This window comes from Topomyia yanbarensis, chromosome 3 (genome assembly GCF_030247195.1).
Source record: "Topomyia yanbarensis strain Yona2022 chromosome 3, ASM3024719v1, whole genome shotgun sequence".
NCBI lineage: Eukaryota > Metazoa > Arthropoda > Insecta > Diptera > Culicidae > Topomyia > Topomyia yanbarensis.
Window position 1 is genome coordinate 123,545,604 of NC_080672.1, and position 18,310 is coordinate 123,563,913.

Below are 18,310 nucleotides of genomic sequence, written 5' to 3' on the forward strand. Positions count from 1 at the left end.
TGCTCCGCCCACTAACCAATAAGTCTCCACCTTGTTGTTTTTTCCGGCTCACTTCACGAACCTAGCGGGAAAAAATATTGTTTTTGTTTTTATGCTCCGCCCACTAACCAATAAGTCTCCACCTTGTTGTTTTTTTCCGGCTCACTTCACGAACTCGGCGGGAATTTTTTTATTTTTTTTCAAGCTTTTCATTTTTTCCTGCGGACTTCACACTTTTTATTTTCAACATTCACATGTAGATGGCGCGGCAGTTGAATATATATTTTTTTCCTGCTCGTTTTTTCCCGCCCGTTTGACCGAAGCGAATTATGGCGGTAACCAAACAGAGTTATTTGTGGGTTTGTAGTTTCTGGAAAAAAATAAACAGCTGATATTTCGCATTGTCAAAACAAATTTTTTGTATATTTTGATAGGTTTTGTATACCTACACAAATTTTAGTTGTGAACAGATTTTCTAGATTTTTTTAACATTTCTAGTAAGTCATCCTATAGGAATCTATAGATTGAATTCCTTCAAATCAACTTTATCCACAAAAATGTTATCCTCGATGCGCTTCCGGGTGCTATACCGGTTGGTTATCAATATACGGTATGTGGCATAAAAGTAGATTTTATTTAAATTATAAAATTTGTATGAACATTTTAGGCCGTCTATCAGATCCTTATCCCAAATAGCCCCAATAAAAACTAATCCTCCCAGCAATGTAGACCAGTATGAAGTGGATACTCTAGCGAAGATGGCCTCAGACTGGTGGGATCCAACCGGACCTCTGAAGGGACTCCACTCAATGAATGCACTGCGAGTGCCACTTATTCGGGATGGACTCATTTCAACTGGCCTTATCCCAAAAGAGCAGATCCGTACGCCTCAGGTCCTATCCGGGATTAACATACTAGAAGTTGGTTGCGGAGGAGGGATTCTTACAGAAGCGTTAGCACGAATCCGGGCCGATGTGTGCGGTATTGATCCGGGAGAAAAGCTTATTCAGGTGGCGAAAGATCATGCTCAGTTACTGGACCAAAACATTGCCAGCAAAATTCATTATGAAGTGGAAACAGTGGAAGAGCACTCCAAGAAAAATGTAGAGAAGTATGATGCCATCGTTGCTTCAGAAGTATTGGAGCACGTGAGCAATAAAATAATGTTTCTCGAGCATTGCTTGCTGGCACTCAAACCAGGCGGATCGATATTTATCACTACACTAAATAAAACGACCGCTTCTTGGTTGGGCGGAATTGTTGCTGCAGAATATATTCTGGATCTTGTCCCAAAGAATACTCATGACTGGGATAAATTTATTTCTCCGTTGGACTTGCAACGTGTTTTGAAAACATACAACTGTAGTACTATTTTAGTCCATGGAATGTGTTTCGAGTTTTGGAGAAACAGTTGGTGTTGGACTGAAAGCACGGAAATAAATTATGCGCTACAAGCGGTTAAACTAATGGACGATTCCTAACCGCTGCTTAGAATAAATTATTCGTATGTATTAACTTAAAAAAAGATTTTTTTATTGCTGGACATTACGTTTATCTATTCATCTTTTGGACGTTCCATTCGCTTAATATTCAAAGGCAGAACGCTTTGCCGTTTATCAAACTTCCTTTTGACCGTTTTCACAACACTGGTATAGAATTCAGCCATTTCTTCGTCGGGTACGTCTAGGCGCATTTTCTGTCGTTTGGCTGCCTCAGCACGCTCTTTCTCTACTAGTGCGGCAAGATCCTTATTCCTTTCCAACTCAATAATGCGTTCGATTTCAGGATTCATTCCACCGTAGCTCACGCGTCCTTCGATTAGGTCCTCGCACGGAACGTAGCTTGTCTCGATGATGAATTTGGAGGAACCGTGTAACATTTTATCGGTGATTTCATTGGAATATAGCGCCCTACAAAGACAAGCTCTGAGAATGGAATCTTATAATATATAATGAACACAGCTACCTTCCTTCAGCATCATCCTTTTCCTTTTCGATCTTTTCTCTGGTTCGGGACATAAATTTCATTTCCAGAATGCCTTTCGACAGCTTTACTTTGGCCATTTTCGAACTCATTTTGAATATTAATTAATTCGATTTAATTACGATGTGCTTCTGTGAGATACGGAAGAAAGTAAACAAAAACAATGTTGGAATTATGTTATGTTATTAACGTCAATAGTACCAGGGATGCCAAATTTTAGGCAATCAATATCACCCAGTAAAGTTCAGCTGAAAATTAACCGGAACTCAGGCTGGCTCTAGTTAGTATAATCCTGCTTCAATGACACAACCCGACCAAACAAGAGGGTGACGTGTCGTCATATTTTCGTAGCCACCATAAGAACTTTGCTTGTAACAACATGAACGAAATTAATTTTTAATATGAACGAGGAGCACGTTAGTTTACATCAAATCAGTTAAAGTGTTCATTGTTTTCTTTTGTTTACTGCTACTATTGTTTGTTGATGACGCTTTAAGCGATTTTGACGTTGTCAAACTGACCCCCATCAATCGGTGGAAAAACGATGTTGCCTATTGTCAAACTCTGTATGTAGAGATAGGGATGCCAGCTACCTGCGACCAAACCATTCGGAATTTGATTCGGATTCCTGAATGAAGTCAGTACCCTCTACCTTCGAAACCGTTAGGAATTTTTACATGAGTTGAATTATGAATATGGACGTCTGTTCTCTGTGCTTTACCCATTCGAACGATTCAACCCACTGAGAAGTCCAAAAAATTGTTTCAAAATCGTTCAACACGGGTCCAATGATGGACGTTCGTTGAACGGTTATTTGGACGATGTCCAAATTGGTCCAACGAACGTTCTTCATTGGACGATTTTGAAACCAACCGTTCTTAGAGGGAAACCATTCCGGAACCGGTTCGGACTTCTGAGTGGATTTACACAAATTTTATTAAATATTTGTTCGACCATGGATGTCTGTTCTTTATATTTAAAATAAATACTCATTTATGAGTACCGGAATTATCCAATTATCGGTTCAATTTCAGCTGTTACAAATTGAGTATTTTTTTGAATAAGAAAGTGGATAAAATTTTGTCTATCCAGAAACTATTATTCCACAAGAAAAGTGGCTACTTATAAATGGTTTAAAAACACTTAACAGTTTGGAGAATGGAGATTTACCGTAACATAGGAAAGCATAATTTGAAAATGAGAAAACTTACTGAAAACCGAAGAAGCTGCTAGTCGGAGTGAATAATAGAACAAGGCGCTTCATAGGTGATACTATCAAAGCCATGTACCATCAGCAACATTGCTGCAAAAAGGAATCTTTAGGTACGAATTGACAACATTAATGAAAATGTTATTTTGTAATATATCTATTTTACATTAGAATATATCATTGCGACTTACTTCAAACGATGTTGGACGGCGTCGATTCCGGAGACGTCTCGGGAACCTGGAATGACACAAGGTTAAGTTGGGAGGCGGCTTGTTTAATTCTGTTAACGGCAAGGGGCGGATAAAGTAATTAAAAAAAAGTTTGAGAAAGTAACTTCAAGTTCTTTATGGTAGCGGGAGTGGCGATACAATAAATTTACGAGCAAGCGTTTTTCAATTTTTTATGTTCCGAATAAATAAGTTATATTCACCATTCTGAAAGTACTCATAAATGGGAATGATTGAACTCATTTTTAGTTCGTTCCATTACATAAAACTTGGTAAAAATCTACCCATTTTTTGACATACACATGTGCTACACAGTTTTGGATAGGTGCCCGCATAAATAAAAATTATAACTGGAATCATCCATATTATATAAAAACCTTATGTGCTATGGTGACTATATATGTTATGGTCTATTTATAACATCACGATAATTTTTTTTTTTTCGTTATGTCGTAGGAAAGGTACAATGAAGATAAGATTTGTTGTGCAGATAAGGGATATAGTTTGCCTATAATATATTAAAATAAAATAGAACTATAGCGCTTCCGACGGATTATAAAGTAGTATATAAAAATGGTTTGGCTTGAAATTACAATGTAGGTTGGAGTTGTGGTATGGTGCTGTATAATTTTGATTAAATGAGTCAGGATAGCATATAAACTATCCAATACGATAAACGTAATCTTCCCAACAAGTTATACGTTTTTTACAGTTTTCAACAATATTTTCTATATTGAATTCGTTTGTATAATAAAACTTAGTGGTGGAAGTTATGGAGTGAGTGCTTTGAAGTTTACAAATCTTTACATCGATTCTTTTATAAGGTGGTTAACGAAGCTGATCGCATGCTGGGATGTGATTGGAAGCCTAAATTCGAAAGTCCTTTGCAGTCTGCAACTTGGCCCTAGCATGCTCGCAATCTGGCAGAGGTATTACTTGCAGAATAGGTTCAGATCGTGTATATGCGCGAGAAGAATCGGAAACTAATGAATCTTTCAACCAAAATTTCGGACAAAAATTAAACGGTGATTGTTTTCTAAACACCTAAACTAATAACCGCGGATTATCAATATATGGATACGGCTGTTCTTAATGAGCTCCAAAACTTACACCAGGGTATCCATCTCCGCTGTGTAGTCAATGGTTGAACATCTAAATGGATTTTCCTATTTTTAATTGGTAATGACAAGGGTTTAATATTGGCATGAACCGCACACTCGTAGTAAGTAATTTTATTCTGCTTTCCTTATTTCGCTGCTGGAAAACAAGGGAAAGGAAATGATTATTTAATCCAAAATTAATTAGATGAAGTTTACACGGCTTTGGGGAATATCATCATTATTTTTGGGTAAAATTGGAGCCTCTTTCGTATTTCGTCGGAGAAAGAAGAATGCACAGATTTCAGATTACCTACCGCTAGGTAATGCAAGTTTTCCGTGCGTGTTTCACTACAGGGTTCGCAGCGAGTACTTTCTCTTTCATTAGTAGACTGCGTTACTAATCTGAACCAAGCGCCGCGCCGATTTGTGATACTTTTAACTAAAGCAGAATCATTCGTTATGACAATACTTCAAATCCGGTCGTTTATGTTGGATGATGTAGGGCTTATTTGGCAATTACCATTTGGAGTGCTATCGACTGTATTGATAGTTACACTTCCCCCGTTGAATCTTATTCAAGGTTATTATAGCTATTATATAATATAGTTGATTGGGTGAACAATCTGGTGTTTCTTTTGGTGATGTCAGTTCGTACGCGAACTATTCATTTGTACAATCGGATTGTGTTTTCATGATGAATGCCTATAGGCCAAAAGGGTATAGTCTAATCCACGTGTAGATGTGTTAGTGCCGAGGTACTCAAGTATGTGTGGACAGCAAAAGTGTGTGCGTGATAACGGCAAATCAAGAAAAGTGATGAAACGTCAAAACAAACTTTTTTTCCTGTTTACGAATCGTTTCAAACTCGTCCAACTTTCAGTTTTTCTATGCAGTTGTTTCGAACTCCATTATTTCTTTTGGGTTAAACAGGGTACCTCGGCGGAAACAGGTTACCTTAGCGGAAACGGAAACAAGCGGAAACTCGGTGGTGGCGGAAACCCGGCAGCGATTTAATGATTGAAAATGGTAAGTGTTTCAGAAACTATTTTTTCACATCTTCGTTTCAAAAGTGAAATATCCGGGTTTTTTAGGATTCCGCAGAGGCGCAGAAAAGATACGCAGAAAAGATTGCCATGTGTAAGGGATTTGATCCTTTGAAAATTAAAACATCAGTAACTGATGTTCCGCTCAACGTGACGTTTGCGCAAATCTACCAGTTCATGGTACTGGATCCGAATCCGTTCACCGGGCATGCAAAGGATTCTACAAAAGGAATGGAGGCTATTTTGTACTTCAAAAATGGTTGGGTGAAAAAAGTGGCTGGGAAGAAAATTCAGAATGTCTTCATTATCCACGGAACAGTACATCACTCATTTTCGTTGAATGACCCTCCACTATGCCCGTGGATAGTCGTTGAGGAAAACGGGACGATATTGGCCGCACATTGTACATGCGCTATAGGAATTCTCGAGTCTTGCAGCCACGTTGGAGCAACGTTATTTGCCTTAGATGGTATTAGAGTCGCAGTTTTAGAACAAAAGGTACGTGAAGTAAAGATGCGTTTGCAAGTTTGCTTTGAAATTTGTTTACTCTGCACTTTATAACAAGGGCGATCACGCCTAGTTTAGAATATAAATATACTAGATAATATGGAAGCAATAATTTTAGAGCAGAAAAAAAATTATTGTTAGTGATACCGGTTCAGGCCGATGCATATTTTGCCTTTTAGGAGGGGCCAAGTGTAATAGAAACCCTGCTTGTTTATGGAGGCTTTCGAACAAGATTTTTTTCATTCATTTTTAGGCGGTGATGTTTCAAGCATATTGCTAATGTTTATTTTTTTCAGCTTTCCGTCACCGATCTTCCGGCGTATTGGAAGAAGCCGCCATCAATAAATCAAGAGCTATACAAAAAAATTCGGGATATCAATTTCGGCAAAAGAGTTGAAAAATTTTATCCATCGGTCGAGTCAGTTTCGAAAAATGATCCTCGCTATGTGGAGCTTCTACAGTCAATGCAAGAAGATGGTATAAACTGTGCGGCTACGTCTGTTTTTTGTGGTGAATCAAATTGTAGTTTTCTATGTAAAACTTGCAACGAAGAGAAGGTATTGGACGAAAAGTTTCAAACGTTCGATTTAACGAAGCTATATAATCCATCCCACCGTCAGAAACCGTGCGATGAATTACTGAAACTATCCCAAAATATTTATCAAAATATGGATAATGACCCTCACATCATCCATGAAATAGAAGTCAGTACATCTCTCCAAAACGAATCGCAGTTGTGGATGAAGCTAAGATGTGGTCGAATTACTGCCTCTGTTTTGAAGGATGTTTGTCATACAACCTTTAATAATCCTTCATTATCAGTTGTGAAGCAAATTTGTTACCCGAACCACATTTCTTTTTCGTCACCAGCAATTCAGTATGGTAGAAAGTATGAGTTTCAAGCAGTAAGTGCTTTATTTCAGGCAGTAGAGGGAAGCCATACGGACTTGAAACTTTTAAAATCTGGACTGCATCTCTCACAAGAGAATCCTTGCTTGGGAGCATCACCTGATGCAATTTTGCATTGTCGATGCCATGGCATAATTACGGTTGAGGTTAAATGCCCTTATTCTTCCAAAGATGCTGATAATCTTCGGGATGTTTTGCTCAAATTAAAAGACCGTTATGTTGACGTGGACGAACATGGAAACATTGTTATGAACACAAGGCATAAATATTACTACCAGACATTGATGCAGGTTCATATTTGTAAAGCGACATTCGGATATTTTTATATATGGTCCCCTAAGGATACACTTTTATTTCAAGTAAAGCGAAATGAAACTTATTGGACATATTGTAGAGATCGTGCAATATTGTTTTTCAAAAATGTAATACTTTTGGAGTTGTTAGCTAAAACGTTTACAGATCGTAAATAGAATAATTATGACAATAAACCATAACGAAAAGAATATGTTTGAGTTTTTTTTATATGTATTATCAATATTATAAATTTTGCTTTATTGTGGTACAACAGACGGACATAAATTAACTAGAGCAGATGTTATAGTTATTATTTGATCTAAAGCTAGTGTGTTGTTATTCCATCGCTCAAGTAGTGAAATTGGAATTGTATCAGTTAGAATTAAGAATTTTTGGCGCAGTACTCCTATTATTCTTTCTACATGGATGCGTAATGATGAAAGTTCTTTAGACGCAATAGCATCAAGTGGTTCAAGCTGCCTATTTTTCCTTTTAAATGCTGGATAGGACACAGATGCGTTGATAGGACTTAACAGATCTTCTATCAAAAATCCACGATCCGCCATGATAAAATCTCCATCTTGCAAGAAATTCAAAAACCCTGATTGCTTAATTATTTCTTTATCCGAAATTCTACCACCAAAAGCTTCTGACATGAAAATGATGCATCCCGAGCAGCTAATGCCTATGAGAACTTTAATCGTATTGTGTTTTTTATAGTTAGAAAAGACATTAGCCTTAGCCTTCATTTGCTTAGTATTTGGACATTCCATATTCACTTCAAAGCAATCTATAATTATCGTTACCTTATCTTCATATTTTGCTTTGAAGCTTTTTGGCATATGCCTTTTTAGAACGGCTCTCTCTGGAAATCTAATCAACCCATTCATAAATGGATAAATACTGTGTAACGTTTCATAAATGTAGCTACTTATGGTTGATGGGCTCATATTGTAAATATAGCTCAGTGTTGCGAATGGTTCGTTCAATCTTAATTTTCGTAATGTAAGTATAAATATTGCTTCCTTGCTAATTCCTTGAAGACACGGTATATCTTTAGACAAAATTCCGAACAAATGTTTCAAGGTTTTACCACTGCTAAGTCCTGTAAAATATTTACATTTTTTGTCGTCATTGAGAAAAGATGAAATACTGAACCGTGTTGCTTCTCTACTAATATTTATATCCAGTTTTAAATTAACGATTACTTTTTCGAGATTTTTTATCTGTTGCTGCAACTTGATAGCGTCTTTGCTGGTTTTATCTGATTCTCCAATTAGCGATGACGTCGTTTGAGTACATGTGTCTGCCACAAATTTGGATGATAAATCCTGGTCGCCCAATGATTTTTTCTGCATTGCACTGTTGAGAATAGTGGTGATATGGTCAATACGTTTTTTATAATTGATTAGAGTATCAGCAATCATTGTACTTTATATACGATTTGGACAGATCACACTAGAATTCATTAAATGTAAAAATACTGCAGTATTTTCACAGTTGGCGTTGTAATTCTCAGCATATTGTTGCAATTGGCATAGCGTCGTCATAACTCCAGTAAACTTTAGACGCTTCGTGGCCGGACGATAACTTGCAAAATGAGTTCTATGAGCGTTTAGACAAGACCTACGGAGAGTGCCGAAAACATGACCGAATACCCATAGTCGTAAACGCAAATACGCATGTAGGAAGGGCAGATTTTTTTCGTTCAGTATTTGGAAAGAAGACTCCTCTCAACTACCACCGACAACGGCTTGACCATTAATTGCATACTGTTGCCATTTGGCAACATACCGAATTCTGTGATATAAAGCCTTAACAAGAGGTATATATGGTATCCATCCAGAAAAATGAGTACCAAGGAAAAATGAGTTTGATGCATTTATGGGTTAAGGTTGAAACCCTTAAAACACTGAGACGACTTTGTTGCATATTTTTGGTTATATCTTTTGATACAGTGAATCATTTTCAATTCAGAAACGATTATATCTAGGGGAATAGTTGCACTATCAAATGAATATGGAGAAATAGGAATCCTAGTGACCAATCCAGAGAGATTGCCGGATGTGCACGGCATACCTCGTATTCTCTAAAGAAATGCATATATGATTTTGATGTTTAGGAATTAAAAAAGGGTGAAAACCTTAATTTTTTCTCTTGAAATCGAACAAGAATGCTTCAATTGCTTTAACAGACATTGCCGCCTACTTTGCTGGATGTTAGGTAACCGGAAACTCTGGTGTTCGGTTCCAGAGGACAAGTTCAGGTGTATAGGTCATTTCCATCATGCGACATCAAATCATACTTCCTCAATTAAATAAGACTGACTGACGAACAAAGATTCCATTTCGGACACACATGGCGATTTCAACAACAGTGACCGGTTCCGGAGGATCAGTTCAAATATCCATCATGCGGCACTTAAAATCTCAGTTTCTCGACGAGATAAGACTACTGGAAGAGCAAATACGCAATTATGGACACATATGGCTATTTCAATATCAGTTTCGGAGCCCCGACGACCGGTATTGGAGGAATAGTTCGCAGTTAGTTCTGGAACTGATGTTGAAATGGCCATGTGCGTCCAAAGTGGCCTCCTTGCTCTTTCGTCAGTCTTATTGCGTCGAGGAAGTGTGATTTGATATGTCACATGATGGAAATAACCTATAAATCGGAATTGGTCTACCGGAACCGGACACCGGAGTTCCAGGTCCGATGTTAAAATGGTCATATGTACCCAAAATTATATCTTTGCTCTTCGATTGGTCTTATTTCGTCGAGAAAATGTAATTTGATGTGTCGCACAGTGGCGTAGTAGTGGGGGGAGGGTTGGGGACAAACCACCCCCCCCCCCCCTCCGCTTCCCTCTGTATCACTTATTTTTCATGAAAGCATACTCGGGATGTATGACTGTTCGCAAGGATTGCATTCTGGCCAAAATTCTAAAAGTCTGGAGTGACGGGCTGCACTACAGACATTTTATACACAGGCTAGCGAAATGTCAAAAATTGCAGCCAAACGAATAGTCAAAAAGTCAAGCCAAACGAACATGAAGGTTTTGTGAGGGGAAGTATAGGAGTAAGCCCATGCAAAGTTTATGAGATCTTCCGTCATGCCAGTTTACGTTCATGGTTGCTAGTATTACTGTTTTTGTCTCGGCAAGTCTGTGTATAAAGTGTTTGTTGGCTGGACGACGATCGGGAACGCCCTGGGTGGAAAAAGAAATGCCCTCGGATTTTTTGGATGGTTTCTTATGCCCCATCTATAAGAGGTGCTATGTAAACTTGAGTTAATTACTACCGGTATAACGATCCTAAATACCTGCAATAAGGTTCTCTTCCGTTTTCTGTTTAGCAGACTGCGCTCATTGATTACATCCTTTATTGATGAATCTCAAAGCGGGTTTCGATAATGACGATCAATTGATCAGCAGTCTCTATTGTAAAAGTTTGAGTGTCTTCCCATTCGAGTTTATGTATTTTGAAAGCTACTAGAAAACTAGAACTGTATTTTGAAAGCTACTAGAAAAAAGCGTTATTCGACGACTTTCATTTAATTGCATTATTCTACAAGCACATAAACTTTTAGAACGAAATACTTTTCTAAACGTCGAACCTGCAATGCACTAACAGGGTTATTGATCATTATGAGCCTAATAACACATTCCCATAAAAATTGAAGAACATGATAGACACATGAAAATTTATCTGTGTATATGAAATGAAAAATCTACTTGAAATCAACAGCAAACAGACAGTTCCTTAATCTTCCTTAACACTCCCACCACCATGCCTCAAAAAAAGTCGGTACGGTAGCAGTCGCTCGACCATTTGGACAATTTTGGTATCAATGGATTTTTTGGACTCTTTAGATTACTATGAAATAGTCTAAATTTAAATTTGACCACAATTGATCGTTCTACGACAAAAAAAGTCGGAGCAAGTACTACAAAAAATTGCAAATTTCCAATATTTGTGAAGAACTTAAAATCTAGCGCGATGACCTACGCATGTTATTATGTTAAACTCTTTGGATTGATGTAGGCAACCAATTTCTAGCAGATTGTTCATAATTTCTTATGAAAGGCATTACAATATCTTCACAAAATTGCATACAATACAGAAAATGACAATATTCGGAAATTTCATAGCGATGACACGCATATATTATACTGTCAAAATGTTCGTATATATGTGAGTGACAATTTTCAAGAGCATTGTTTATAGTTTTAAATTCAGTGAACTACAAAATCTTCACAAAATCACGTATTTTACAGAACATTTCTTGATTTTCCATTGTAACTTGAAATTTTCACAAAGAATATCGCATTTCATTATATCAAAATGTTCGCAAATGTTTACATTTATTTTATGATGCTAAAATATTTGCATTTACGAAATAGACAATTTTTTGGAACATTGTTCATAGTTTTAAATTCAATGAACAACAATATCTTCACAAAATCACGTATTTTACAGAACATTTCTTTATTTTCCATTGTGACTTGAAATTTTCACAATAATTATCTCATTTTATGATGCTAAAATATTCGCATTTACGAAATAGACAATTTTTTGGAACATTGTTCATAGTTTTAAATTCAATGAACAACAATATCTTCACAAAATCACGTATTTTACAGAACATTTCTTTATTTTCCATTGTGACTTGAAATTTTCACAATAATTATCTCATTTTATGATGCTAAAATATTCGCATTTACGAGATAGATAAGTTTCTAGAACATTGTTTATAGTTTTTAATTCAATGAACTACAAAATCTTCAGAAAATCACGTATTTAAAGGGACATTTTACATTTTCCTTTGTAACTTTAAATTTTTACAATGAATATCGCATATTATAACGCTTAAATACTCATATTTACGAAATAGACAAGTTACAAGAACATTAATTATAGTTTTTAATTCAATGAACTACAATATCTTCACAAAATCACGTATTTTACAGAACATTTCTTTATTTTCCATTGTAACCTTAAATTTTCACAACCAATATCGCATTTTATAATGCCAAAATATTCTCATGTATTAAGTAGACAAGTTTCGAGAACATTGTTTATAGTTTTAAATTCAAGAAACTACAATATCTTCACAAAATCACCTATTTTACAGAACATTTCTTTATTTTCCATTGTAACTTGAAATTTTCACAATAATTATCTCATTTCATGATGCTGAAATATTCGCATTTACGAAATAGTCAAGTTTTTAGAACATTGTTTATAGTTTTAAATTCAATGAACTACAATATCTTCACAAAAACTCGTATTTTACGGAACATTTCTTCATTTTCCATTGTATTTGACATTTTCATAATAATTATCTCATTTTTTGATGCTACAATATTCGCATTTACGAAATAGACAAGTTACGAGAAGATTGTTCATAGGTTTTAATTCAATGAACCACAATATCTTCACAAAATCACGTGTTTTACAGAACATTTCATTATTTTGAAGACATTGTAGTTCAAATTAAATTAAATTCAATCAAAAATGTTCTACAAACTTGGCTACCATCTATATATACAAACATTTTTGTGTCGTAGCATTATTCATTGTAAAAATGTCAAGCTACCCATGAGAAAACAAATGTTTTGTAAAATACGTGATGTTGTGCGGATTCATTGAATTCAAGTATACGGACAATGTTCCACAAAATTGTCTATCACATAAATTCGAACATTTTGATATAAAAATGTTGCGACATTCATAAATTTCAAGTTACAACGGAAAATAAAAAAAATGTTCTGTAAAATACGTGATTTTGTGAAGATTTTGTAGTTCATTGAATTAAAAACTATAAACAATGTTCTGGAAACTTGTCTAACACAGAAAGGCGAACATTCCGGTATCATAAAATGCGATATTCATCGTGAAAATTTTAGGTTACAATAGAAAATAAAGAAAAATTCTCTAAGACACGTGATTTTGTAAAGATATTTAAGTTCTATTCTATTTCTATATCTATTTCGTAAATGCAAACATTTTAGCATCATAAAATGCGATATTCATCGTAAAAATTCGTAGATATTTTTTGTGAAAATTTCAAGTTGCAGTGGAAAATAAAGAAATGTTCTATGGAATACGTGATTTTGTGAAGATATTGTAGTTCAGTGATTATAAAACTATGAATAATGTTCTGAAAACACGTCCAATACATAAATGCGAACATTTTGATATAATGAAATGCGATATTCTTTGTGAAAATTTCAAGTTACAATGGAAAATCAAGATATGTTCTGTAAAATACGTGATTTTGTGAAGATTTTGTAGTTCACTGAATTTAAAACTATAAACAATGCTCTTGAAAATTGTCACTCACATATATACGAACATTTTGACAGTATAATATATGCGTGTCATCGCTATGAAATTTCCGAACATTGTCATTTTCTGTATTGTATGCAATTTTGTGAAGATATTGTAATGCCTTTCATAAGAAATTATGAACAATCTGCTAGAAATTGGTTGCCTACATCAATCCAAAGAGTTTAACATAATAACATGCGTAGGTCATCGCGCTAGATTTTAAGTTCTTTACAAATATTGGAAATTTGCAATTTTTTGTAGTACTTGCTCCGATTTTTTTTGTCGTAGAAGGATCATTTGTAGTCAAATTTAAATTCAAACCATTTCATAGTAATCTAAAGAGTCCAAAAAATCCATTAATACCAAAATTGTCCAAATTGGTCAAGCGACTGCTGAGATATAGCGATTTGAAAATGCCGTACCGGTTGTGCGTGCAAGTAAAACTGGCATGGTTGGAGGAGTGTTAATGAGTCACTGAGCCGATCAAAAGAGACGATCCTTTTCTGTGAGTGAATCAGACTCGATTTGCTCTCGAAAATGAATCAGTTTTCTCATCTCAGGAATCAATGAAGCCTATTAGTCCGAGTCTCGTAGTAGATGTTACCAATAATTGTGCAAGTATATTTCACTATCGGTTAAAAACCACTGAATTATACCAAGTGTGTAAAGATGCAGATATCGGATGGTTGATAAAGCATGTATCGTGAATGCCGAAAGAAAAACCAGCTTATGCCGTCAATTTCGGGGCTGACCCCGCACTCGACTTACTCCTCGAAATGTTAGAAACCCAACTCCATATATCATATTTACCTATTTGCAGTAACATACTGTTCTTGCGTTTTTTCCAGTTGTGATCCGTTATAGCTCTGGTTTAAGTGGTTCAGTTGGGATGACTCTGACCCTAAATGGTCACCGTCCTGAGAAATAAAGAGGTCTGCATCGATAACATTACTATCATGCACTTGCCGAAAGGGAGCACTATAATGCTCCAGTTCGCTCAACTTCAAGGTTTCCGATGTTGGTATAGTTTGGTGGGTATCGTTTAGTTGATCCAGATTCAGTTGGTTGAATTCCAAGCAGGATGACCTTTGGAAGAATAAAAAGAACACATTTTGTAAATACTAACATTTTTTAAGTTAAAATACAAATACTGACCCCTCAGTTCGTGGAGTGCCCAAACTACCGAAACTAATACCATGCAAGTCGATAGAGGGAGACTCCTCGAGTAACTGATCGTCTGCGTTTGTCGGGATATCATGGTGTTGCCATGGAACAATGTCATCGTTCACATCGAAAATCGCATGGGTTGATTCTACCGAATAGTGTCCTTGTACTGATTCGAAAGCCGGAATGCTATAAGATACAACATTTTAAAAAAGACAAAAATATATAGCAAGCAAAATTCACCTGGTCGTTCGAAAGGCAAGCTCGTACTCGATAGGTAATGTACCAGTTCTCTTGTCTGTTTCTGTGTACCATGAAGTTGTCGGTTCTTTCGCAAACAGATTTTGTGGTTCCTTATCGGATACAAAGTGCTTCATTGACTCACGGTCTAGATTTAGTGTTGGTGTCCAATGTACATCACCCTCCGCTTCGAAGCATGCCGGTTTGCCGGTTACGCTCTGGTTTAAATGGTTCAGTTGGGATGACTCTGACCCGAAATGGTCACCATCCTGAGAAATAAAGAGGTCTGCATCGATATCACTACTGACATGTACGTGCTGAAAAGGAATATCATAACGCTCCAGTTCGTTCAACTTGAAGGTTTCCGATGTGGGTATAGTTTGGTGGGTATCGTTTAGTTGATCCAGATTCACCTGGTTGAATTCCAAACACGACGAACTTTGGAAGAATAAAAAGAACAAATTTTGTGAATACTGACTAACATTTTTTAAGTTAAAATACAAATACTAACCTCTCAGTTCGTGGAGTACCCAAACTGCCGAAACTAATACCATGTAAGTCAGTAGAGGAAGACTCCTCAAGTGCCTGATCGTCTGCCTTTATGAAGATATTATGGGATTGCCGTGAAACAATGTCATCGTTCATATCAAAAATCGCATGGGTTGGTTCCAACGAATAGTGTCCTTGTACTGATTCAAAAGACGGAATGCTTAAAGATACAACAAAATTTTAGAGAAGACAAAAATATATTTCAGGCAAAATTCACCTGATCGTGCGAGAGGAGCTACTGGCAAGCTCGTACTCGGCAGGCAATGTACCAGTTTTCTTGTCTGTTTTCAAGCACCGTAAAGCAGTCTGTTCTTTCACGAACAGATTTTGTGGTTCCTTATCGGATTCAAAGTGCTTTATTGACTTACGGTCTAGATTTAGTGTCGGTGTCCAATCTACATCACCCTCCGCATCGAAACATGCCGGTTTACCGCTTACAAAATGCCGGCTGCAGATACGATCATGTGCAGTTGGAAATATTGACCTGCTGCAAGCCCTTATCCATCGCAGTCGTCGTAACTCAGCCTTTTTCCGAGCACAACCAACAAACTTCGAACTTACTGTCGGAAATTTAAAAAGTTTGTGAACTTTATCGTCTGAATAACTAGCGCACGAGCGAACGAAACATCTAATCGCCATTTTATAATTTCAAATGTTTGAGGTTAAAATTTAAGAATGTTGGAACGTGATAAGCAAAGCGAAACAATGTACCCGATGCAACTGGCAGGATTCGTGTAAAAATTAGAGGAAACTGTTTCGCTTATCAACTGCTTAGTGAATATGCAACATTAAGGGTTGTGGTAATCCTTCTTTCTAGGAAATCGCATATCGGCTCCATCAGAAAAAAAACTGGCGTTTTTGGTAGATTCGCAGTCCACTTGCAAACTTAAGGCAACACTATTAACACAAATTTTCCGAAATAGCCATCCCGGCCAATTCGCCACAAGAAGAGTTCACTCGACCAAAAATTTAACTTCCTTTTCTGCGACGCGTAAATGATTGAGGTTAAAACGAGTGGAGAAATAACAACAAACTTTCTTGGCGATTGAGGTTAAAACGAGTGGAGAAATAACAACAAACCGAGGGTAAAACAGGTGGAACAATCTCACGCACACAATCTTATTTCATATCCGAATAGAAAGGAATGTATCCATACACGTTGTTTCTGTGTGCGCTGCATAGACGTCAAATAACTCAATTGTCACCAATCAGGACCAACTTGCAAGTTTGCGTTGTCCATTTACCTGCACATTGAATACTTTTTAACCGATAGATTTTTCTCGCCTGTGACATTGTTTGGAAATGCTAATTAGGCAATCCATTAGACGTTTGTTTGACAATTCAGCGGTGGGTTCTGTCAACAGGTCTACTCCTGCGAACAGAAAAACTCGTCCGACAAACATCTTTCGTTAGTCCGATTCGTTTGATGTTGGATCGAATCAACGATATTGTTGGACGTCGCACCCCTCGGAGTAACGTCAGAATAAGTAAACAAGAAATAATCAGCTGATCAGAAACGTCTCATGGATTGCCTAATCAACCTACCTAGCGGCAGTATGTAGCGCTGGTGACCATGCAGTTGTTTTTATTTTTATATTAAGGATGTGATAATTGAGAACTTTGTTGTCTTCGGCAAAGTGCTTCAGAAGGTCAAGGGCGGCACAATCGTGCATATAGTATTTCAGAATTCATCTCCTAGTCGGGGCTAGCGTGCAAGCTTCCAGCACATGGTAGATTAACAGCAAAACTAAATAATAATAATTTAGGAAGAAAGTTTTCCCGATAAAATTTTTGAGCAGGTGAGCAGATTAAATTGGGTTTCAATTGCCCTACGGCGCTACTGGGCACGCAAAATTTTAGATCATGGATAGTTTATAATAATATTTTCGTGTTCTTCAAGAGGTCTAGAGCTGCCCAATAGTGATTAGCTCTTAAGTTTATCAAGGACCATTCAATGATGAAAAAATCGTTTGTCTTTCTTTTCGAGTTGGATGAGGCACGCAATTCTCTCTGCCTTCACAGCATTAAAACTTTTGAAATAAAACATTGTTCAGTCATTGTGCCATCAAACAACTTTCTTATTCATAGTTATTTTTCGCCGGCTTCATTCCGTACTAAAGGCCTGTTACCGACACTAGACAGCGACTAGTAGAGATAGCGGTAATAGAGATAACACCGTCATCTGCAAGCTGCCTTAGCGTGCAGGAATTGACAAGACATTCGTCAATGTGATTCACATAAAAATTGCAGAGAAGAGGGCTTAGATGTCGATAAATCACTATGCGATAAATGCATTTGTTTTTCAGACAACAAGTTTAGCAAAAAGTCGTTTAAAATTGGTGAAAGACCATGCTGGTGCAACTTTTCATAAAAAATGTGGATAGAAACTGAATCAAAAGCCCCCGTAATATCCAAGAATACTGATGCCATCTGCTCTTTGTTAGCATATGTCATTTGAATTTCTGTTGAGAGCAACGCAAGGCAATCGTTCGTCCCTTTGCCTTTGCGGAAACCAAATTGTGTATCTGACAGTAAGCCATTTGCTTCAACCCAATTGTCGAGGCGAAACAAGATCATTTTCTCGAACAACTTTCGGATACAGGACAGCATTGAAATCGGTCGATACGAGTTGTGGTCGGAGGCTGGTTTTTCTGGTTTTTAGATGGCGATGATTCTTACTTGTCTCCAGTCATATGGGACAATGTTACCCTCAAGGAACTTATTAAATAAATTCAACAAGCGTCTCTTGGCAGAGTCTGGCAGATTCTTCAAC

The 18,310-nt window shown here is 36.8% G+C and overlaps 3 protein-coding genes across 4 annotated transcripts; 2 read left to right on the plus strand and 1 right to left on the minus strand.

Moving 5' to 3' along the window:
- Positions 1-340: 340 nt before the first annotated feature.
- On the plus strand, positions 341-1,460 carry LOC131691540 (ubiquinone biosynthesis O-methyltransferase, mitochondrial-like). Of its 2 annotated transcripts, XM_058978044.1 has the most exons (3): positions 341-413; positions 478-589; positions 647-1,460. In XM_058978044.1, the coding sequence occupies exons 2-3, from the start codon at positions 537-539 to the stop codon at positions 1,458-1,460; spliced, it is 867 nt and encodes a 288-aa protein (XP_058834027.1). In that variant the 5' UTR covers positions 341-413; positions 478-536. The 2 variants fall into 2 exon arrangements, with proteins under 2 accessions (XP_058834027.1, XP_058834025.1); XM_058978042.1 differs by having other exon boundaries at positions 409-589.
- A 26-nt stretch (positions 1,461-1,486) lies between these two features.
- Positions 1,487-2,133, minus strand: LOC131691541 (M-phase phosphoprotein 6-like). Its single transcript, XM_058978045.1, has 2 exons — positions 1,945-2,133; positions 1,487-1,889 (listed from the first exon to the last, which is right to left on the minus strand). Exons 1-2 carry the CDS (start codon positions 2,052-2,054, stop codon positions 1,535-1,537), a joined length of 465 nt encoding a protein of 154 aa, XP_058834028.1. The 5' UTR covers positions 2,055-2,133; the 3' UTR covers positions 1,487-1,534.
- Positions 2,134-5,263: 3,130 nt separating this feature from the next.
- LOC131690590 (uncharacterized) lies at positions 5,264-7,911 on the plus strand. Its single transcript, XM_058976486.1, has 3 exons — positions 5,264-5,525; positions 5,591-6,040; positions 6,346-7,911. Exons 1-3 carry the CDS (start codon positions 5,523-5,525, stop codon positions 7,426-7,428), a joined length of 1,536 nt encoding a protein of 511 aa, XP_058832469.1. The 5' UTR covers positions 5,264-5,522; the 3' UTR covers positions 7,429-7,911.
- The last annotated feature ends 10,399 nt before the right edge of the window (positions 7,912-18,310 follow it).

Bases quoted from the DNA above. Each gene is read 5' to 3' on its own strand.
- LOC131691540 (XM_058978044.1), top strand. From the start codon at position 537: ATGTTATCCTCGATGCGCTTCCGGGTGCTATACCGGTTGGTTATCAAT. The intron at 590-646 runs GTATGTGGCATA...TGAACATTTTAG, and splicing joins CGGTTGGTTATCAATATACG to GCCGTCTATCAGATCCTTAT.
- LOC131690590 (XM_058976486.1), top strand. The intron at 6,041-6,345 runs GTACGTGAAGTA...TATTTTTTTCAG, and splicing joins TCGCAGTTTTAGAACAAAAG to CTTTCCGTCACCGATCTTCC.
- LOC131691541 (XM_058978045.1), bottom strand. From the start codon at position 2,054: ATGAGTTCGAAAATGGCCAAAGTAAAGCTGTCGAAAGGCATTCTGGAA. The intron at 1,890-1,944 runs GTAGCTGTGTTC...TTGTCTTTGTAG, and splicing joins AAGGATGATGCTGAAGGAAG to GGCGCTATATTCCAATGAAA.